This window comes from Mytilus galloprovincialis, chromosome 12, assembly GCF_965363235.1.
Source record: "Mytilus galloprovincialis chromosome 12, xbMytGall1.hap1.1, whole genome shotgun sequence".
Taxonomy (NCBI): Eukaryota; Metazoa; Mollusca; class Bivalvia; order Mytilida; family Mytilidae; genus Mytilus; species Mytilus galloprovincialis.
The window spans coordinates 50,046,488-50,069,916 of NC_134849.1; the positions used below are offsets into that span (position 1 = coordinate 50,046,488).

Below are 23,429 nucleotides of genomic sequence, written 5' to 3' on the forward strand. Positions count from 1 at the left end.
TGATATAACTTTATCTTTATTTCTCTTTATATGATATACTGTTGTTTCAAGTTACACTTCTTACAACAAAATAAAAGTTGGGCATGTAAAATAATTAATTGAAAATTTGGATATATAGACAATAACTGTTTAGTGTCTTTAAATATCAGCTGTATTTGTACGAGGCTAGGAAACAAGGTGTATGCGAGCTTGTAGCGAGCTACTACACCTGTTTCGAGCCGAGTACAAATACAGCTGATATTTAAAGACACTAAACAGTTATTGTCTTTATCCTGCAATTAATTCTGTTTATTGTTTGTGTTTTGAAAGACACAAAAACTAACATATTTAATTAATTAATTTAATTAATATTTAATTTGTAATCCCTTGAGGCCCGCGTATTAATATCAAAATCACACATTACGCTGAAGACGGGTTCGCAAAAAAAAGAATCTCGAATGGTCAACAATAATACATCGCTCAAGATGTATAATTATCTATTTTAACATAACAACTAATTTCAACAGTAAAAACAAATACCAAAACATTGTCAATTTTGAAATAGAAGTGTACGAGTTGTCCTACGTTTCAGACTTGAAATTCACTAAACATGCATGCTGAAATTGACATGGTTGATTGTGTAACACAATCATACACATTCAAGTTTTGAAATCGACAAGTGTCATCGTCGTTGGAATGCAACTGGAATACACATTCTGAGGTCACACAGGTTCAAACAATACTCAGTTCGGCAGTGGGCGGAGCTTTAAAGCGATATCTGTATAGTATACAGATACAGCATAGCGATATCTGTAGGGCTGTATCTGTATAGTAGGACACCCAATTGCAGGATAAATAAATATATTTACAAATGCAAATATGGCTATGAAATCTAAAGTATGATATAATTAAAATGTGGGTTTTTAAATAATTAAAAATTTTGATTCCTAAATCTTATAAATTAAATGATTGAAACCAATTATACTGTAGACATATTTCATTAAACATTCATAATACTCAATGTTTATATGGCAAATAATTATTGTACCAAAATGTGGTTTATATAAATAGAAAAGCATGATGATATACAAATCATTCATTTAATAAAAGAACAATTTGTGTAATGTCACCTGTTGGAATTCACATGGACAGGATGATCCCCATAAAATTCAGGTATTCCACACCCCAGAGTACACGCAACTGTCAAATAGAAATTACTGATTTACCTGTAATCAGCCATACAACTTATCAGTTGACTGACCATGCCAGTACAATTTAAAAAGTTTGTTGATAGATAAAAATGAAAATCATCATTTTGATGATGAAAAATTGAATTAAAATGAATTTTCTTCATCAAAACTATGAAGTTAATTATTTTAACATAAAAACAAATTGAATAATTCACAAAGATTAGAAATGAATTATTATCTACTCCAGGTATACTAAGTCTGTTCACATTTTATACTGTTGAGATAGTGTCAAGACATATTTAAGACTGTCAAGAATGTGTGTAGACATATTCAGACATTATTTAGAAAGTCAAGAATATGTCAAGACATATCCAGACATTATTAAGAATGTCAAGAATATGTCATGAAAATTTAAGAGAGTCAAGAATTGGTCGAGACTAATCCAGACTCTTATCAGATGATACAGGAAGTGTCGAGAAATTTTAAGACAATGTTCATACTATCAAGATACTTGTCACGAAAAATCAAGAACCTTATTTGACAAATTCATACTATGTCAAGAATTTTTGAAAATTATTCAGGCAAATTAAGAATGTCGAGTAAAAATTCATGCTAATTCAGACAAAAACTGGTCTTTTCAGACTTTTTGACTTTTGTAGTGTTTACATGTATCATATTTATTACACTTATTACACACATCATCCAATATTTCATAGAAATGTTCTGGCTCCGACTATAGTATATCGTGTGCTTTCAATTAAGAAATAGGTCAATCAATTAATGGTTATTTTGCTCATCTGTTTATATCTGTTTAACGTTTTGTAAGATGTGAAATAATTTTAAAGGGCCTATGATAGCTACTTGTATACACAAATATATTATCATGATCAATTTATTACAAAGAACTTTAGAAAAAAACAAGACATATAAGGTCACGAAAATAGACTTGCGAACTTCTATAATATCACAGACATATAAAAAGTTAAAAAAAATCCAAACATATCAAACTCCGAGGAAAATTCTAAACTGAAAGTCCCTATGCAAATGGCACAATCAAAACCTCAATACATCAAGCGAATAAATAACAACTGTCATATTCCTGACTTGGTACAGGCATTTTCCTATGTAGAAAATGATGGATTGAACCTTGTTTTATAGCTAGCTAAACCTCTCACTCATGTCCTTTTCGTGTAGAGTGCAGTTATGTCTTATCTCCTAATAATAATACAATGGTAGATATCATGATGGTATCATGGCAGTGATGTAGGTGTAGTAAATAAAGTCATTATAGATATCAAGGTTGAATTAAAGTTAATGAGCATTGAGGACCAAAAATTCTTGAAGGTTTTGCCAAACACAGCTAAGGTAATCTATTCCTGAGGTAGAAAAGCCTTTGTAATTCAAAATTTAAAGTTTTGTAAACAGTTTATTTATAATTATGGCCATATCAATGATAATTCATGTCAACACAGAAGTGCTGACTCCTGGGCTGTCGATACCCGCGGGAAATAAAAACCCAACCAGCAGTGGCATCGACCAAGTGGTTGTAAAAAACTCATCATTAGTTATCAGGATTGAAATTTTGTATTTGCGCCAAACGCGCTCTTCGTCTACAAAAGACTCCTCAGTTTTGGAATAAAAAAATAAAAAAATAGTTCAAAATAAAATTAGACGTTGAAGAGCATTGAGGACCAACAATTTCTAAAAATTTTGCCTAACACATCTAAGGTAATCTATTCTTGAGGTAGAAAATCCTTAGTTTTTAAAAAAGAAATTAAAGTTTTGTAAACAGTTAATTAAGAATTATGACCATATCAATGAAAAGTCATGTCAACACAGAAGTGCTGATTACTGGGCTGGTGATACCATCGGGGAATAAAATCAATCTCGACCAGCAGTGGCATCGGGACAGTGTTTGTTTAGAAACTCATCATAGATATCAGGATTGAGATTTTGTATTTGGGCCATGACGTCTACAAAAGACTCATCAGTGACGTTCAAATAAAAAAAAAATAAAAAAGGGCAAAATATGGTACGAAGTTGAAGAGCATTGAGGACCAAAAATTCGTAAAGGTTTTGCCAAACACAGCTTATGTGATCTATTCGAAGGCTATACGATGAACTTGAGTAACTTAAGCAGGTACAACTGTTAACCGACGAAATGATATGTTTTTGTATTTCTTAAATAAAAATAATGTACAATAGATGCATAAAACCGAAAGTTTGATCATTACTTAAAATTTAAATCTATAACGGAAATACAATGAAATCATGCAAATATACTTATAATCTATAACTTTAGATGTCAATATCTATTTTCTTGCAGAGTTGTAAACAAAGAATGATAGGATCACATTTGAATAAATTTGTGTTCATAAGTGACGTTTTGGATTTTGGGTACATGCCAGTTGAAATGTCTGTCAATATGAGTTTATCTTTACTCAATAAAGTACGGTGAGTATAGGTTAAATCTTGTTATATCTTTTGCGCAATGTTTTATTTGCGAATAGTTACATTCACTTTAAAAGATGAATTTGGTTACCATGCATTCTCATGTTTATAAAAGGTTGACATTGTTCATACGTAGTAAAATATAAATGGATGGATGGACTGATGTTAAACGTCCAATTTCAAATTAAATACATAAACAGGACGTGAACTTGATACTGCAATGTGAATAAAGATACTGTACTAGACCGACACGCTGAGCCGTTGCAGTAAAAAAGGTGAAAGTTCACAGGAGGACATATCGTACTGATTCTATGGAGACCAATCGTTGCTTTACTCCTAAAAACCGCGTGATTAGAAGATAAGTAGAAAAAACTAATCTGCACATCTTTTGTTTGACTCCTACAGGGTGATAACTAACGACCTTCCGCCCTTGATGCTAGCCCGCTACTGAGAGACAAACGTGGCGATTATAAAGTAAAATTAGGTCACAGCTTATTACCTTACTTGTTTCGTAATTTGACAAATTGATATAAAAATTTAGCTAAATAATTTCGTTTCATTTTGATCAAATAGGCAAGTTTCGATGAAACAAAGAGTTAATATAAATGTTAGAGCTGGCATACATATAGGAGACATATGGATTGCACTTTTAGGACAGGTCCATTCATCGGCTGATGCTTTTGGTGAAGATTTGAATATTGCAAAAGAAATACTAGAAACTGGGGATTATGGGTAAGATTTAATATGCGTCTTTAATATTCGCAAACATGTTTATTATGAAAGGTTGAACATTTTTAAATCGAATACTAGTAGTGATCAGTAGTTAAAATAGAGAATAATGACTCATATCAATATCAATTATTCAAGGCTTCTTGTTTTAGACCATACTGTGACCTATAGTTGTTAACGTTTAACAAATTGTGATTTTGGTTGAGAGTTGTTTCATTGGCACGCAAACCACATTTTCTAGACACCAGTTTTTGAAAATATCTGAATTAAACAAAACTGTTGACAAAGAGAGATTCTTATATTACATGTATTATACTATGCGTGGATGTTTTATTTTCGGTTTCAACACGAAATACGACAGCGATATTTGTAGTGATAGTTTACTAATTTGTTCAATTGTATTTTTAATACCAAAACAAAAATAATTTTAGGACAGTCCAGTGTTCTCAGCACATCAAAAAATGTATCGGGTATCATTTTCAACTAGTGGAAAAACAATTTCAGAGTACGGATACATTCCTTTCTAGCCGATGTATAAAGTGTTTTGAAGTAACAGGAACTTTAAACGACGTAAGTAAAAATAAGTAAGTCATGTGAAGGCGACAGTAGAATATCGATGTTCAAATCACCTAAATCGAGCAGGAATTGACAAATCGTGGTAAAAAACAGAAACTGAGTGAATCGTATGAACTCAGAAAAGAGAGAGACAGATGAGTTAACAGGGTGAGCATCTCTTGCTATACCTGCGTAACCCGCATTGCTAATTTACACTGAGTAAAATATCACAATCGGAAATAGGATGCCGTCGGTAAAACTACAGTTCAGAACACTGTACTGGTTACTAAAAATCTAATTTCCTTACAATGTTCTATAAGTATAAACTCGTACCCGATGAAAACGGTATTGTTTGTAACATTAATTTTGTTGACGAGATAATCAAAATGTAAATTCGCAATTTGTGTATGTATCAAAATATTTGGGGAATCATTTTATTTTTATTTTCAAAGTTTCGGTCATGTATTCAATTTATAGGAACAAACTAAAGAAAGGGTAATATGTTTAAGGTACATTTCAAAACTAGACGCTGGAAATATGATGGACACACTGGGTAGGAATAGTAGATAAAAAGAAGCATTTTAAAAAGCAGAAAAGAAAACGGAAAACAAATCTATTCTAACGTATTGATTAAAAGGTCTCAAAGAAATACGGAAAACAAACGAATTTAACTTCTTTGTATTCAAACAGCATAAACGCGAATGTTCTTGCGAGTTTGGATGAGCCAATGTACTTGTACTTGTAGAATACATGTACTTATTACAAATCACCTCCCTCTTAATTATTTATTATGTATGTTTCAATTCATTCGACTTAGCATATACAAATTTATTTATCTAAAAACATAGATAGCTTTGAATTTTCAGATAAGTAAACTTAACGTAAATGAAATTCAGCAACCTGATTTGACACGATTCTGGTAAGTGTATAATTATATGAGTAATTAAAATGATTTACATATAAAATTGAGAATGGAAAAGGGGAATGTGTCGAAGAGACAACAACCCGACAATAGAGAAGACAACAACAGAAGGTCACTCACAGGTCTTCAATGCAGCGAGAAATTCCCGCACCAAGATGCATCCTTCTTCTGGCCCCTTAACAAATATATATACTAGTTCAGTGATAATGAACGCCATACTAAACTCAAAATTGTACACAAGAAACCAAGAGTTAAAATAACACAAGACTAACAAAAACCCAAAGGCTCTTGACTTTCGAAGGTTCTAGTTTTCGTATAACACCAATTATTTATAAAATTGATATTTTCTTAACTTCGCTCTTTTGGTTGTCATTCTGATGGAACCTGGTTTCTGTGATAAGTTTATTTATTTATTATTGGTCGATGCCACTGCTGGTAGATTTTTTATTCCCCGAGGGTATCCTCAGCCCAGTAGTCAGAACTTTTGTGTTGGCATGAATAATCATTGATATGGTCATGATTATAAATTAACTGTTTAAAAACTTTACAGTTTTGAAATACGAAACCTTTTTACCTCAGGACTAAATTACCTTATCTGTTTTTGGCAAAACTTTTAGGATATTTTTTTATCATCAATGGTCTTCAACTTCATACTTTATTTGATTTGGCATTTTGAACTTTTATTGACTCGAGCGTGATTGATGATCTATGATGAATTTATTTGCACGACGGTTATATATACGCAGAAGCTCTTGTATTTGCACGACGGTTATATATACGCAGAAGCTCTTGTATTTGCACGACGGTTATATATACGCAAAAGCTCTTGTATTTGCACGACGGTTATATATACGCAGAAGCTCTTCAACCGTGTACTTGTTTGGCTTTATAACTATTTTGATCTGAGCGTCACTGATGAGTTTTATGTAGAAAAAACGCACGTCTGGCGTATTACATTATAATCCTAGTACCTTTGATAACTATTTACACCACTGGGTCGATGCCACTGCTGGTGGACGTTTCGTTTTCGAGGGTATAACCAGCCCAGTAGTCAGCACAACGGTGTTGACATGCATATCAATAATATGTTCCATTTTTTTTAATTTCCTGTTTACAAAACTCTAAATTTTTCGAAAAACTGAAGATTTTCTTATCCCAGGAATAGTATACCTTAGCCGTATTTAGCACAACTTTTTGGGAATTTAGGGTCCTCAATGCTCTTCAACTTTGTACTATTTTGATCTGAGCGTCACTGATGGGTCTGCGCGTCTGGCGTATTAAATTGTAATCCTGGTACCTTTGATAACTTTTATCCCTTAAAATATTTTCACGAGGAGTTCATTATGAGTTTATGCTTTCCAATCTATTATAGTTCCCGTGTTACCACATACCATTAAGAAACCGTTAAGGCATAATTGTTTTACACATTTAATTTGTTATTTCAGTGTTGCCACCTGTTAAAACCATATTTGTAGATAATGTTCTATCTACATGTTGAATTATAAATACAACTTGAGATGCCTACACATGTTCTAAACATCATTGTATTCTATCATTAACTGATACTGATTAAGTTCTCTCAGAAACAAAACACACAAAGTTTACGTTGACGTCTTCGTTGTTGTGAATGCATGATGACGAATATTTCATACTTGAAAAGATATAACCAACTACAAGGAGAGAATAATATTAACTGTCATTGTCTTTTTCTATTGATCCTTTAATAATATCAATATTTTGAAAAACTGCTCAAAGATTACAAAGGGATTGCATGTTGAAGATTCTATCTACATGAAATTATTCATTGCAAACATTAAATGTTAAATGAAATTTTCTGCGCCCAACTATTATTGTAAAAATATTTAATACAATAAGCGTGCACGTTTGTCGTCTTAAAAGCAGACTTTCAATTTTTTAACTGAATTTTATATCGATCATGTATTGAAATTGAACGCAAGCTATATAGATATCAACAAGAAAACTGTTTGCATAATCATATAACTTATATAGAATGGTCTTTATAAAAATGTCGTACAGTTGTCACATGTAAAGAGATATTTAAGAAAAATATCAGAATAATTGTCTGGACAAGTAAGATTTTATTTGTTTACAATATGTTATAAATCTGATTGTATTGATTAACCTAATTAAGCTACAATTATAACATCGATACAATATTTAAATCAGTCGACAAAATGAGGTTTCTTCCGACCTTGACACTTAAAGGTTTTATAAAACCTATCTGGATGTTGTTCGTTTGACACAAAAAAGGAGCTTTTGCCGTTCATGCCTCTACAGCGTGTCTTCAAATCCTGCTGAGGTGTTGATTTAATTGGTAAATACAAAAACGAATTAACATATTGTTTGGCGGATTTAAGACTAAAGAAAATATGTAATCAAAAGCTCAGTCGAGCTGGAGTCTGTGCTTTCCAATAGATAAACAAATTTGAATATTATATAATTTCAAAGATGGGATCTTTGTATAATTGTAAATGGTTTAATGTATCATTGTTTCTTAGCAGAATGATTCCTCAGAGTGATAAAGCACATAGAAAAAGAGAACGACGGTGGGGAGACATCAATATTGGTTCATTGTCGACTGTACCAATCGTTTTATTTTTTCAGTTATTGTTAGTCATTGTTACGCGACAACTGTAAGTTTACAATTTATTCCAAATGCTCGCTGCAAAACGTATAACAAAAATACAGAACTCAAAGGAATATTAAATAGGGAGAAGTTCATAAAAATAAACAAAGTCAAACGCTATTAATCAACGTAAATGATTATGCAAGTTGAATATTTTTCCAGCAGTCAAACAAAATACAAAAAAAAAGCATTTTTGTTTCTGTTGTTGTTCAGTTTCAGTGTTAAATATTAACGAAACAATATGAATGCATACAGGCAGCAATGCATAACAAATTACAAACATAAACAAAATTAGGAATACATGAACTGTTATCAGGGTGAGAAAAAGGTTGTATTTTAAACACATTTGTTTAATTATTAATTCAATCTTAAATAGTCACGCACATATTTTTTGTTATTTATGCATTAAAAACAAGATTACCTTTTTTAATCTAAACAATGTTTTGTATTCTAACTTATTACTTTGCTTTTTATTTTGATGAATTTTTGAGTTCTTTTCGTCGAGAGAGAACGCAATATCGTTATAAACCTACGTCATTGGTGTTGTATATAAAACATCGATACACAGATTATCAATGGAAATGTTTCTTGAGTTTATTTCATCTCAGAGATAACGCCCACTGAAGAAATCGCTGCCTAGAAACATCATTTTGTTAGAAAATATTTTTCCAATTTGCAAATGTTCAGACTTGCTATTACATTCTTTTAATGTTTTTTTTCAGATTATTATCTGAAGCTATTGTTTTCTCAATAACAATAACACTCTTTCTACTAGTTCCAATCTGCGTTATTTGGAAGACAAAACGACAGGTAAACTAATATTACAAGCATATTCTCTATAAATGTTATTAAAAGCAAATTATGCAACGAGATGTACTAAGTCTAGGAGAAAAGAAGATCTAAGACAATGTCTTAAATACTATTATATATGACAGGATCTAATTGCTCTTAATATCCGGATCGGAAACGCCTTTCTGGATAGGAAATCACAAACGCGATACTTTCATTGATGACATAATTGCACTCTCATTTCAAATAGACATACATGTTCATCCTTTGTTTGAATGTCTAGATATTTACCTAAACATCATTTGATCACATAATAGTTTGATTGTGTTCTATTTGTTCCTAACAACTACTGAATTCAGAATGTTTTTATTAATGCGAACAAATGCGACAGGGTTATAATCGCAATAGTTTAGATTCGCATTTTCAAATATTTTATACGAATTAAAAAGGACCTTTCTCAATAGTGCAAACATAGTATAAAATGACAGAATCGCTATAATAAATGCACCCAATACATTCTGAGTTTACAGTACGTTACATTTAAAAATACAATTACGTTTTTCTTTGGAATTTCAGACAGCATTTCAAATGTTTAAAGTGATGACAATGCCAGTATCAAGCAGAACATTTTGTCTGCTTTATTCTGTGTTCTCAGCTGGCTTACTTTTGCTATGCAATGTACTTTATACGGTAAGTTAGATCTAGAAAGGAAAAAAAGCTAAGGAAATGTATCTCCATGATTAAAAACGGCAAAACTGTTTTCAGACAAAATTAAACATAACATTTGACTTTTAATATAAACATAAAAAGATGTAGTATGATTGCCAATGAAAAAAATATCCACCAAAATTCAAATGAAGTAGATGCAAATTGTAGGCAACAGTTCGGCTTTCAACAATGAATGCTTCTTTTAATCACTGTAGGGACATATATGTCTCTTATCGGCAAACCGAAAACAACTTATTGAAAACTAATTATTTTGTAAGTAAACAACTTTGTTTAGTTATTTTCATATTTGTTAACCATGTTAACCAAAACTGTTAAGATTTTGCGATCTTACAGTAAAACCCCGGTGATTTAGGTTGATCAATCACCATTCTCTATGTTAAAGTCACATCTTCAAATGCTATCAATGTCTCACGCGCAGTCTTTTTTTCTTTTCAAGCAAACTGTATCACAACCGGTAAAGGCATCGATCACAATAAGTGTGTGTGATAACTCATTGCCTATTGCATTTGAAAGGTCATTGATAAATATTAATTCAAAGTTTTTTGCCCTCCCAAACACAATCTACAGTTCGTCTACCCTACCGTTAATGTGAAAAATCGGGTTTCAAGTGCACTGCTTTGTGTGCATGTGGTGGTGACTGTGAATAAACATTTTTGGCCAAATAGTAGAAATTTTTAAAATGTTTTAGTATTATAGTGATTTTATTTTGTCTATCCAAAACTCTACATCGAAGAAATGGATTGAGACTCATCTTTGAAATTTACGCCATATTTTTTACCAGAAATGTCAACTTTGTATTTAAACACTTACAACAGACTAGAATTAGGGGTTTTGAGGATAACTTAAAGCCAAAAGTTTAATGACCAGCACAAAAAAACAACATTTTCTTAACATTTTGAAAAAATTTGAATATTTAAATAATGAATTGATATTTCTGTCCGTCATTTTGGAAATTAACGGAAGTAGGGGTTTCAAAGACACATTTCTTTTACATTGTATCCATTAGAAGCAACAAAGAAAGGTTCCTGTACAATGTAATGATATTAACAATACGTTTGAACAAATTTCAATTACCCACCCCTAAAAAATAAGCTTATTTTAGTACAATGTACCGGAAGTAGGATTTTCGAATAAATCTAATCTATATAATATATCCAAAAGTAGTTCATAACAAAGATTTGTACCAAATATCATGATAATAGCATGATAAATACACCTTTTCAAATAGTAGCCTTCGACATTTGACTGATTTAAGTATGAAGTCCGCCATTTTGAATTTTACCGGAAGTGAGACATTTTTGCAAATGCCTCCCTATCTGAAATAAAAAAGAAATAGTTCAGGAAGGTCTATTCCAAATTTCATGCTTGTAGCAGGATGTGCACAATTCGTCTCAAATATGATTGTAGCCGCCGGACTATAAATGTGAATTCTTTGGTTAAAATCAAAATTTGATATTTCTGTTGTTCTGTTATATAGTTCTTAAAATGTGCATTGATTTGAATAAGACGGAATTTAAATATAAACACCCAGAAATGTTTCTATGACAATGTCAACTTTACAACCTAGCATGACTGGCTGATCGAAATTGTTATCTTAAACGCCATACACAGCTCGGTTATCGTCTTATATAGACGAAACGCGCGTCTGGCGTATAAAATTATAATCCTGGTACTTTTGATAACTATATATCTACATGTTCACTTAAGGTCAACCAACTGATAAACTGGAACTACACCAAAAGGCAAATGCAAACTAAACTCAACCTTGTTTAATAGATGAAATTGTTTACTACTTTGAATTCAAGATTATTTATTTTGCTCACAGTGCCAACAAAGAAAGAGCTGTGATAAATTTATTTGCTTTATTTATGAAACGAAAAAACATAGAATTAACACAAGTCATAATATCTCTTATACCTTTGTAATGATTATCATTTCAGGTGGATAACCTTAACGTGAACTCAGTTCAAAACATATCAGACAATACAGAAGAGTACCTGATCCATTTACAGTCAAATAATACTATTTTAACACTGTTAATTATTTCACACATGATGTTCAACTGCATCGTCAATTATTTATGTTTAATAGGAGATGTTATAGTTATCTGGCTCATTACAATAACTTCATATCAATACCATGGATATAAAAATGGGTATGTATTTAATATAAATAAATGTTGAATTAAGTAAATTCATGTTTTAACCAACCACATACTATAAGATAAGAAATTGTGATATGATTGCCAATAAAACAATTCTCCGCGCGAAACAAAATGACATAAGATTTAAAAACTATAGGTCACCGTAAGGACATCAATAATGAATAAAAGTCATACTGAATAGTCAGCTTTAAAAGGCCCAACAATAAACAAAATAATGTAAAATAACTCAAACGAGAAACCTATCTGCCTAATGTGTGTACACAATAATGAACAAGAAACAAATATGACAAAGGCAACAAACAACAACCACTGAATAGCCGGCCCTTAACTTGCGACAGGCACTTACAGAATGTAGCGGTGTTAACCAGTTTGCAGGCACCAAACCCTCCCCTAACATTGGACAGTTTTGAAATAGTACACCATAAAAAATCCAACTATCTATGTCAATCTATTCAACGTCTATATTTCATACTGTAAATTTAAAAATATGTTGGCCTTGAGAATCACTCAATGTATTAATTTATCGAAATGCATATCTATCTGGTGCATTATAATTGGTAACGTTTTTGTTTCTGATCAAAATCACATTAAGAATTAAAATGTTATATTTACCAAATGTCAACCAGTTAATCTCTTTGACCTTAAACAAGTCTGCAGAACTTACTTAAAATTGGCATAACTACGATGACAAGACTATCGAATGAATTTTGCAGTTATTATTAAAATTTGGTTTCCCGTTGACAAATCAAGAAATTTTAATAGCAAAATAGGTTCCAATATCATCATTTTTGCGAACGACACAAAAAACGTAAAAAAAAACCACACCAAACACACGTTCATCGATTACAATTTGGATAAAAGTTTCGTTTTGAATGCCTTCAATTTAAGTTATAATTTATCAAATAATTGATCTTAGTACGCTGACATTTTTTTTATTTGTTTTCAAATGTATTTTCGTTCAACATTTTAGACAACACACTGAGATTAAATCACTAATCAACATTACAGGAATAGCAACATGTTTGCTTTTTTTTCAAAAGATGGTGAGTTAATTTAGACTTACTAACAGGTCATGTCTATAACTTATGTCGGAACAACTTTAATAAATCATCTGATCTTTTAGATTTATTTAAATTTCCTTTTTCTGCAATGCTTACTGTACAAGTTGATTTAAATTTATTATACAAGCTGATAAATTAAACAAGTCCTGTTTTACTATTAACAGTTAACAGTGATGTTTCTGTTTGATTAAACTTTTCTTTTGTTTTGGTGAATTGCGTAAATATTGAAAAAACAATTCTGAGTATTGTATCTTGAAGGGTCGACTTATTTTTCAGCTTGATATTATATTACAACAGATAAAATCTGATACCATACGTATACAGAAACAAAACAGCATAGTCGTTCATATTGAAAGTAAAATGAAGTCAGTAATAAGAAAACTTGAGCCACCGGATATTATCCGTAAACAGTTTGTAGGAGGCAAAGTATGTGTATTTGTGTGATAACAGTTGCTTATAAAGTTGATATAAAGAGACAAGTATTTCGTCATAATCTGGAAAAAAAATGAACAATTTAAGTATGTTGATTATGTAGAGTGGTCGATACAGAAATTTAAAATACAAACTTTGGGTTGTTTTTGTTAACAAATTGTGCAAAAAATCACAATTTCTCATATTGCGGTGACCTATTCATTCTCTCTACACGAGGAATACAAACTTATAGAATAGCTTAATGTCGCTGTATATGATGTATGTTTATCAATCATTAATCCTGATTAATATGTGTTCATGATATAAAAATAGTTTATAAAAATTTAATGCAGTATTGAAAAATAAACAAATAAGGCATAAATGTATCCCTCGCAAGTTATCATGTCAAAAGAGAGTATATAGGCATCTAACAAAGCCCTTTTCCGGTTAATGCTACAATAACCTTAGATGTGGTTTTTTTCACCCGTTTGACTCTAGAGTTTTAGAGGACCTGATACAGACATATAAGATGAATTACCTTTAAAATACACACATTGGTGAAATATTCTCAATTGTTTTCATCAACTTCATTGATAAAGCTCTGTTCGATGAGGATATATCGAAAAAAAGGCAAATAAATACATAAATGTCTATCCATACACGTTATTGTAGGGTTCATCTTATGAGACATATTCAAACATTGGTATTCTGATAGTCAGCTATACATTACAGAATTCTGACTGGAGTATGAACAATATTCACTCACTTGATACAATGATAAGATCTTTTGATTCTGTAAGTATTTCTATTATAGAAAAACTGAAGTCATTTATTGCTCATGCGATACGTATCCGTTTATGCACTGTTTCACAAACAACAGTTACTGTATGTACAGAAGCAAAAAAAAAAAAAAAAAAAAAAAAATCACCATGTAGAATTTGCATAAATGAAAAAAAAAGGAATTTAAAAATACGCTTCTTTACTATGCTACTAGACAGAGGAAGAACAATAAATAATAATTTAGTTTACAACTGATTACAAGATTATAATTTTTGGAGTCCCGAAATGACTGCATTTTGATAGATCGACTTAGTATCTTATTCTGTACATAACAAGACATCTGAAGATTGATTTTTCCAGTACAGATAACATTAATGTATCAGCAATGTTTATTTTTGCAGTTGGTACAGAGGAAAAGGTTTGAAGGTTTAACAAAGATAAATGGACACACATCAGCTTATATTGTTGTTAGTGGCATGCCTTCGGAAACCAAGGTACTAAAAAACTAATTAAGGAAATATACTATACATTAGAAAAGTAAAATATTTAAATAGACAAACTCATCATATATACCAGGATTGAACTTTTGTATTAAAGCCAGACGCGCGTTTCTACTACAAAAGACTCATTAGTGACGCTCGAATAAAAAAAGTGAAAAAGGCCAAATAAAGTACGAAGTTGAAAAGCATTGAGGACTTTCATCTGATCGATTTATATTATCTTCAAACTACTTACATTAGTCGCAGAATTAAATATCCCATCTTCTCAGCTTGATTCTGTTATTTCTACGTGATCCTTTATTGACCATCGTCACTATTTGCTCTTTGTTCTTTATGGTATATGTTTAATAAAGACGATCTACATTAAAAGCTCTCTCAAATTATTTTGCCGCCGCCTATCAATAATAAATTATAACTGGAACAAAAGGGATATTCTATGGAAACACATGAACCAAAAAAAAAAAAAAAAAAAACATTTCTACTAAAACAAAATAATTTCTAGTTTGTAATTTCTTCGAAGAACTCAATTTAGAATATCAATCAATGATAAAGATTCTCACCCATATAGAATCATATTCAAAACAGTGTAGCTGTGGCCATTGATTGACAACCTTAAATTCTCCTATTGACTGGGGCAGGTTATGTGAACGTTTGTCTGTAACAACCGCTGCTCACTATGTACTTGTTAAAGGCACTTAAACTGTGGAGTCGCAAAAGGTTCTCAACACCTAAATAAAGAAATTAGAAAAACTAATCAGGAATAACACGATGTTTTGATTTATATCAATAATACAAATCAAAACATAAAGTTATTCCTGATTAATTTATTTTAATATTAAAGGCGTTAAGAATCTTTGGTGACCCCACAGTTTAAATTCTATAATAAGTAAGTAGTGAGCAGTTGTTGGTATTACTTTGCTTCATAAAAAAGAATGGCCAACGTAGATACAAGTATCTTGTCTTAGGGAGGGATAAATCATACTTTGTAAAGAATCACTCTGATTCAAACAAAAAATTCTCTGAAACCGATATTATCAAGATGCTTGATTTCTTGATTGACAACATATTTGTAACGTTCGGAGGACGTGTTTTTCAACAGACTGTCGGCATCCCAATGGGAACAAACTGTGCCCCTCTACTTGCCGACTTGTTTCTTTATTATTATGAGGCTGACTTCATGCAGGAACTTCTTAGGAAGAAAGATAAGAAGTTAGCAATATCCTTTAACTCTACTTTCCGCTATATAGATGACGTTCTTTCACTAAACAATTCAAAATTTGGTGACTATGTGGAACGCATCTATCCCATCGAATTGGAGATAAAGGATACTACAGATACAGTTAAGTCGGCTTCATATCTTGACTTACATCTAGAAATTGACAATGAGGGTCGGTTGAAAACAAAACTTTACGACAAAAGAGATGATTTCAGCTTTCCAATTGTGAACTTTCCATTTTTAAGTAGCAACATTCCAGCAGCACCTGCATACGGGGTATATATCTCCCAATTGATACGATATTCCCGTGCTTGCGTTTCCTATCATGATTTTCTTGATAGAGGGTTACTGCTCACAAGGAAGCTATTAAACCAAGAGTTCCAAATGGTGAAGTTGAAATCATCCCTTCGTAAATTTTACGGACGCCATCACGAGTTGGTTGACCGTTATGGAATAACCGTTTCACAAATGATATCGGATATGTTCCTTACGTCGTAACTACAATCCCCTTCCCTTTCATGAATGTGACCTACCGAATTAGACTATTTACCGGATTTGTAATCACATAAGCAACACGACGGGTGCCACATGTGGAGCAGGATCTGCTTACCCTTCCGGAGCACCTGAGATCACCCCTAGTTTTTGGTGGGGTTCGTGTTGTTTATTCTTTAGTTTTCTATGTTGTGTCATGTGTACTATTGTTTTTCTGTTTGTCTTTTTCATTTTTAGCCATGGCGTTGTTTTAGATTGATGAGTTTGACTATCCCTTTGGTATCTTTCGTCCCTCTTTTGTCGTTACAGACACACGTTCACCTAATCTGCCCCAGTCAATGGGATAATTTAAGGTTGTCAATCAATGGCCACAGCTACACTGTTTTGAATATGATTATAAAAGGATTGTTTCCTCACTCACTTTTGGTAACGTTGAACGCCTCCGCAATATAAAACATTGGAATTCACTTCGAGGATGTATCGTCATACATGCTTAAGGAAAGTCAAAAATATATAATATTTCATCAAATCAAAAAGATAACAACTTTTGTCACTTTGGAACTACTGACTGTACTTTGAATTTGCATCTCAAAAATAAGTAATGTAAATATTTATTTTGAAAGTTAATTTGCAAGATATACTTAGTGGAGGAAAGATTGAAATGGTTAATTTTCTCCTTGATAACACTTATACACGTTTAGGCAATAACGTGTACTTAGATTTTGTATGTATTCCTATGGGCATCAATTGAGACTTGATCTTGTACTGTTTTGAATCACAAAGTATGACCAAACTCAGTAAATAACCGTCTAAATTGCATTTAATTGATACACAACCCTTATCGCTATCGATGATAGTTTGACGTGATAAGAAAAATAAATTTCTGAATATACTACTGAATTTTACCCAAAGTTACTTACATCGAATAAATCGAACATAAACATAGATGTGTGTCCGTTCCTTGATTTGAATATTGAATACAGTTTTAAACGGGCTAGAAATTATACACGACAACTTACCATAAAGGGGTGATTTTCTTTCCCTATTTTTAATTTTTGGATGATTAAAACTGTAGAAAACTAATTTGAAACAGGATAGCACATTTAATTATTACGAGGATATTGTTTCCGAGCACGGTATTGTAGATACGATCCTTTGAATAACTTGTTCTTAAAGATTGAAAATCGACAACAGTAATTAGATGTTTGAATATTGTTTTTATTGGTATGAATATTGATTTCGTTATTATATTGAAAAATACCTGTTTTGTGGCAATGAAAACGGTTTTTCTCTATATGTTTGTAAATGACGTCTTTACTCTTTGCTGTAAGGAAGTATAACTACCTTGCTAAGTCTGTGGGGTTTTTTACTTGTTATTTCTGCTTTGTTTTGCGTTGATGAGTTATGTCCTTTTCAAGCTTTTTATAGTTTATTCATAAGTTGTGTTGTTACACCACTGTCCAAGATTAAGGGAGGGTAAATCGCCCGCTAAAATGTATAAACCGCCTTATTCTGTATGTGCCAGTCTCATGTCAGGAGCTTGTAATTTAGTGGTTTTCGTTTGGTTCTGTATATCATATTTGTATTTCGTTCGTTGTTTTTTTTTGATTTTTTTTACATAAATCAGGCTATAAGTTTTCTAGTTGGAACTATTTCTCATTTTTCACTTCGGTGCCCTTTTAAAGGTGCTTTCCTGGTATAGGTTTTGTTGATTGTTTGAGAACCTATGGTAACCTATAATTGTTAACTTCTATTTAATTTGTTGTCTAAAATGTAAAATAACAAAAATATCAGATGGAAATTCTAAACGGAATTTCCTGGCAAATGGCAAAATCAAAAGGAAAAACACACCAAACGAATGCTAGTATATGACAACTGTCATATTATCATCGTGACATGGTAAATACTTTTTCTTATTTACCAATTGTGGGTTAAACTTGGTTCTATAGCTAGCTAAACCTCTAACGTGTATAGCAGTTGCATAAAATGCCAGCATATTGACAAAGATGTTGGAATAGAACAAACAGACATAATAGGTGAAAATGTCAAAATAGGGGTACATCAGTCATATATATATATATAGATTTTATATACTAAAGATACTTTGAACCTTGCAGATGGTAACCACACATGAATCATTGATGTTATTTGCCATGTCGGTGCAGGAAGAAATAAGGAAATGTCAAACAGATTATACTGACAACCCAGCATTTAAAATGGGTAACTTTATCTTTACAAAATGGTCAAATAATAGTTGCAATGTACCTCTGCAATAATATAATTTATAGATAACAGAATCCCGATTATCCCTGTCAATAGTGTTTCTTTAATCTAAAAAAAATGAAAAACAATTAATTATCCAATCTCATAAACGTTGTTCTTATTAATATATTCATAATTCAAGATACATAATTCAGTGCTCTGGTGTTTCTTGGATAACCTTCATCGGACTTGGAAAGCCTGAAAAAAAAATTCCGAGAAAAAAAATATAACAGCAAAATGCAACTTTCATTGATAGCGGTCCAGCCGTAGCTGCGTCAAACTTTCAATATATAATGAATGAAAAATGTAACAAAAAATGTATCATTTTAATAATGACACACTACCGAATCAGTGTTAACTTGGAAGATTGTTCCCTCGAAGACCGCTATCAGTGGAATCGACTAAGTATGATAAAGAATATGATAGAAAAAGTCCATGACGTGAAAAATTTAAAACGAAACGAGAACAACAAAGATAAATTAAGTCTAAAATTGCCAAATACTACTTAACAATTTTGATATTCTTTAAAAACAGTGTAGAAAACAGTATTCGTTTTCTCTCTTCAGGCCACACCAATAAGATTTTTTTTTGTTCTTCGGATTTTTCCACTCCAATAATTGGAGAGAGCAGGCGATTTGAAAATTTTCATGAAAAAATATTAATTTGCAAATGTTTGGGGCAAAGTTTAAAAAGGAAAGGCGAGTGTAAACAAAAAAATTTAAGTTCTGACAATATTGCTCAAAACAAAATGGTACAAAACTTGATTGACCACTTGTACTTTAGCATTTTAACTGCTTAAGTTTTGTTTTTGTTGTTCAATAAGACATGTATGGTGTAAAGCCCACATTTTAATTGCATCGTATTAATGACTTCTTTTATTACTGTTAATTTCTGAGGACATCAAAAATTGACCTGAACAATTGAATAATTATTTCAATTGGTTTGAATGATCTTCATTCTATAAAGGACCATACAATGACTAGTGAAAAACACTTCAAACATGAAAACCAACGATCTATTTACAAACAGAGAAATCCCGATGAACCACACGAACAAGCGACAACTACTGAACAACAGGCTCCTGACTCGAGACAGGTGCATAAGCATGCAGCGGGTGTGAATAGTTTTGTACCGCCGGCACACGATATTGCAGTTGAAGGTAACACTTTTCCTTCTGCGTACATCATTCTAACAACGAAAATCGATATTATTTTGTTTAAGAATCGTTCTTGACTTTGATAAGAAACCTGTGGTAATGCTCGAAACAGTTAAAGTGTCGAGATTTGACGTTTACTTAAACACTCTTGCGATCCTTTTTTTTTTTAACTTATTAACTGTTTACGGCGCGGGTAATAGACACGATTAATTTTCCGGATGAAAAATGATTAACGTTTGAAAAAAATAAATGCCGGTGGGTCGTCGAAAAAGGATGAAATTGTTGTAGCCTCAGTAGACTTTTCTGTCTTTTAAATATCACTTTCATAATATGAAAAGTTATTCTGTGATTTGGTTAATACATATATTATTCTTATTTCATACAGGCTTGCACACAGGTCCAGTAATGGTTGGTATATGTAGCGATTATGTTGATATTTGGGGAGTTTCTGTTGATATATGTAAAGCAATTTCGTGTTCAAAACAAAACGTACATTTAAAGGTATTTTTTTCATATATATATAAAATCACATTATCAGTCTTTTTATATTACGTTATCACAGTGTTTAAGTTTAACCAATTTGATTTTTGTATGAATTGAAATCAATAACTTTACCATTAAAACGTATCAATTATATTTTTTTATTTGAGAGTGATAACTATACATAGTTGAAAACAACGGTCAGACCTATGATTGATTTGGATAAAACCCGCGTGTGCGTGTGAATCCAAAACAAATTTCCTGTAAGATTGCTTTTAACATGTTTAATACAGCATACACAACTTTTTACAAAAAAACATATGTAGATTGATATGGATCATTTTACAACATGATCGTACTGATGAATGATATATGTTATCCGAAATATTTTTAAATAATTACATTTATAGTTTATTTTGTTGTTATTGTTGTTGATTTGTACATTTTTTAGGCGTTTTTATAATTTATTTATTGTGTACATGTATCGTTACTCGTAACGATTCAGCACCCTCGTAAGAAAAATCGTTGACTATAATTCAGACGTTTGATATATATCTGTATATATGTATAAATTAACTAAATATTGCAGTATTATATAGTATGTTGAAAACAATATATGAATAAAGATAGAGTCAAGTTATATATTTTATGATAGTATGATACTAAACCCCTAACGGGAGGGATTGTGCCTGATATTCACATGATGACGACATAATCTTTCAATCAGTTTAATTGAGGTCTGGAGCTGGCATGTCAGTTAACTGCTAGTAGTCTGTTGTTATTTATGCATTATTGTCATTGTATTTTATTTTTTTTTTGTTACATCTTCTGACATCGGATTCGAACTTCTCTTATACTGAATTTTAATGTGCGTATTGTTATGCGTTTACTTTTCTACATTGACTAGAGGTATAGGGGAGGGTTGAGATCTCATAAACATGTTTAACCCCGTCGCAATTTTGCGCCTGTCCTAAGTCAGGAGCCTCTGGCATTTGTTAGTCTTGTTTGAATTTTAATTTTAGTTTCTTGTGTATAATTCGGAGTTTAATATGACGTCCATTATCACTGTACTAGTATACATATTTTTTAAGGGTCCTGCTGAAAGACACCTACATGTGCGGGAGTTTCTCGCTACATTGAAGACCCATTGGTGGCCTTCGGTTGTTGTCTGCTCTATGGTCGGGTTGTTGTCGCTTTGACACATTCCCAATTTCCTTTCTCAATTTTATAAGTTTTATAAAATGTTTCGGCCCTAAAATACACATCTTTAAAGAATTACAGATTTGACCCACACATTAAAATTGATTATGTGTAGACGTTCAGGAAACACTACAAAATTACCATCTACAATAAATCAAAATTTATTTAAAAGGGCACAACTACCAACAATATTATTTACAAAGTCTATGTTGGAAAAAAAAAGGGTTTTATCAAGCATAGTATTGCTAGTATATGTAATGACTTAGTAATTTTTAAATTGAATTCATATGTTTAAAAATATCATTTTATTTGTTACAGGTTTCTGGTGAATTTGCAAAGTGTATTGATGAAAACAAATATCAGTTGCATAAAGGAGAATCTGTAATGGTTACCGATAAAACATATAGTGACCTCTATTTTCAGAAGTGTGGCTAATCAAGATAGCGAATACATTATTTTCATTTTATGTTTTCATTAATGCGTCTGTTATTCCTTTTGTAACACCTTTTTAAACTTCTAAACTTGTTTACATCCTTCATTACATCAAAGGAATTATTTGAAGAATTCATTAAATCCCTTACAAAACAACACAATTCTGGTATCTATTGATGTGTGGTACCAATATTCCAAAAAATGAAGGAGTAGTCGCTTGTGAAAAAGTATGGAACAATTTTTTGGATAAAAATCCCCCTACCGACTGTCTGGTTCAGTTGCTGAAACTAGTACTTGAAAACAACAATTCTGTATTTAACGACCAGCACCACTTGCAGATTAACGGTACGAGTATGGGAACCTAAATGGCATATTTCTTTACTAACATTTTCATGGGGATTCTCAAAGTACGCATACTTTCGAGTGTACTATAGGTGTAATACCACTATTGATTTTCCCCTATTAGACTTTGTTAAATTTGCACTTTTCAAAAAAAATGTGCAGAATGTATCTTTGTTTCAAATAAAGAAATACTTGGCATGAGTAAAGTTTTATCCTGTCCAGTACTATAGAAATTTTTTTTACATAACATTTCATTGCATATAAGAAAATAACCATCAATGGAAGTTAACCAATCAAATTTTTCCCCTTATTTAACCTGTGTAACCATGTAACCTCAAGTTTATAAATTATTCTATAGAAACACCAAATAAAAAAATAATGGCGCTTTGAAACACCCAAGACATATGTTTATGACACATAAATGATTTACTACAATCAAATGTAGGATTGATTACCTACAACTGTCAAATTCAAGGGAATATTTTTTCGTATACAACCGGATGTGACGTACCATAGTTTTATTGTAGTACACCTAAACAAACCCGTGTTAGCTCCGTTAAATTGATGATATCGGCATTAAATGGACAGAAACTGTAGAACATCTACAAGATTTTCTAGATTTCTCTAATAACTATCAACAATCTATTAAGTTCACATCTGAAGTTTCAAAAGAGAAAATTGCGTTTCTCGACACCACCATAACTTTAGAAAACGAAGTCATGAAAACCGACCATCACACCAAAACAACTGACAAACACCAATTTCTCTCACCGAAGAGTTGTCAACCAAAACACTGTTCTTGAAGCATTTCGTAAAGCCAAGATATCAGATTAAAGCGGATTTGTTTATCGGTATAAAAGTTAAACCCCCTTTTTGGACAAATTTTCTGAAGCTTTCGGTAAAGTAAAAGAAAAAGACCGAACAAACTTACTTGAATACAAA

General features: G+C 31.7%; 1 protein-coding gene across 3 annotated transcripts in view; it reads left to right on the forward strand.

Moving 5' to 3' along the window:
- Nucleotides 1-22,187, forward strand: part of LOC143054108 (uncharacterized) — a 33,817-nt gene extending 11,630 nt beyond the window's left edge. The window contains exons 6-20 of one of the 3 annotated variants that reach the window (XM_076227007.1): nucleotides 3,496-3,623; nucleotides 4,194-4,352; nucleotides 4,781-4,919; nucleotides 5,771-5,823; nucleotides 8,346-8,480; nucleotides 9,196-9,283; nucleotides 9,839-9,952; nucleotides 11,932-12,146; nucleotides 13,126-13,198; nucleotides 13,493-13,642; nucleotides 14,300-14,422; nucleotides 14,809-14,901; nucleotides 18,733-18,835; nucleotides 20,419-20,534; nucleotides 22,032-22,187. In XM_076227007.1, coding sequence (XP_076083122.1) covers nucleotides 3,496-3,623; nucleotides 4,194-4,352; nucleotides 4,781-4,919; nucleotides 5,771-5,823; nucleotides 8,346-8,480; nucleotides 9,196-9,283; nucleotides 9,839-9,952; nucleotides 11,932-12,146; nucleotides 13,126-13,198; nucleotides 13,493-13,642; nucleotides 14,300-14,422; nucleotides 14,809-14,901; nucleotides 18,733-18,835; nucleotides 20,419-20,534; nucleotides 22,032-22,148 — 1,806 coding nt within the window. In that variant the 3' untranslated portion in view covers nucleotides 22,149-22,187. The remainder of the gene's footprint in view (nucleotides 1-3,495; nucleotides 3,624-4,193; nucleotides 4,353-4,780; nucleotides 4,920-5,770; nucleotides 5,824-8,345; nucleotides 8,481-9,195; nucleotides 9,284-9,838; nucleotides 9,953-11,931; nucleotides 12,147-13,125; nucleotides 13,199-13,492; nucleotides 13,643-14,299; nucleotides 14,423-14,808; nucleotides 14,902-18,732; nucleotides 18,836-20,418; nucleotides 20,535-22,031) is intronic. The other 2 variants (XM_076227009.1, XM_076227008.1) reach the window with 2 other exon arrangements.
- The last annotated feature ends 1,242 nt before the right edge of the window (nucleotides 22,188-23,429 follow it).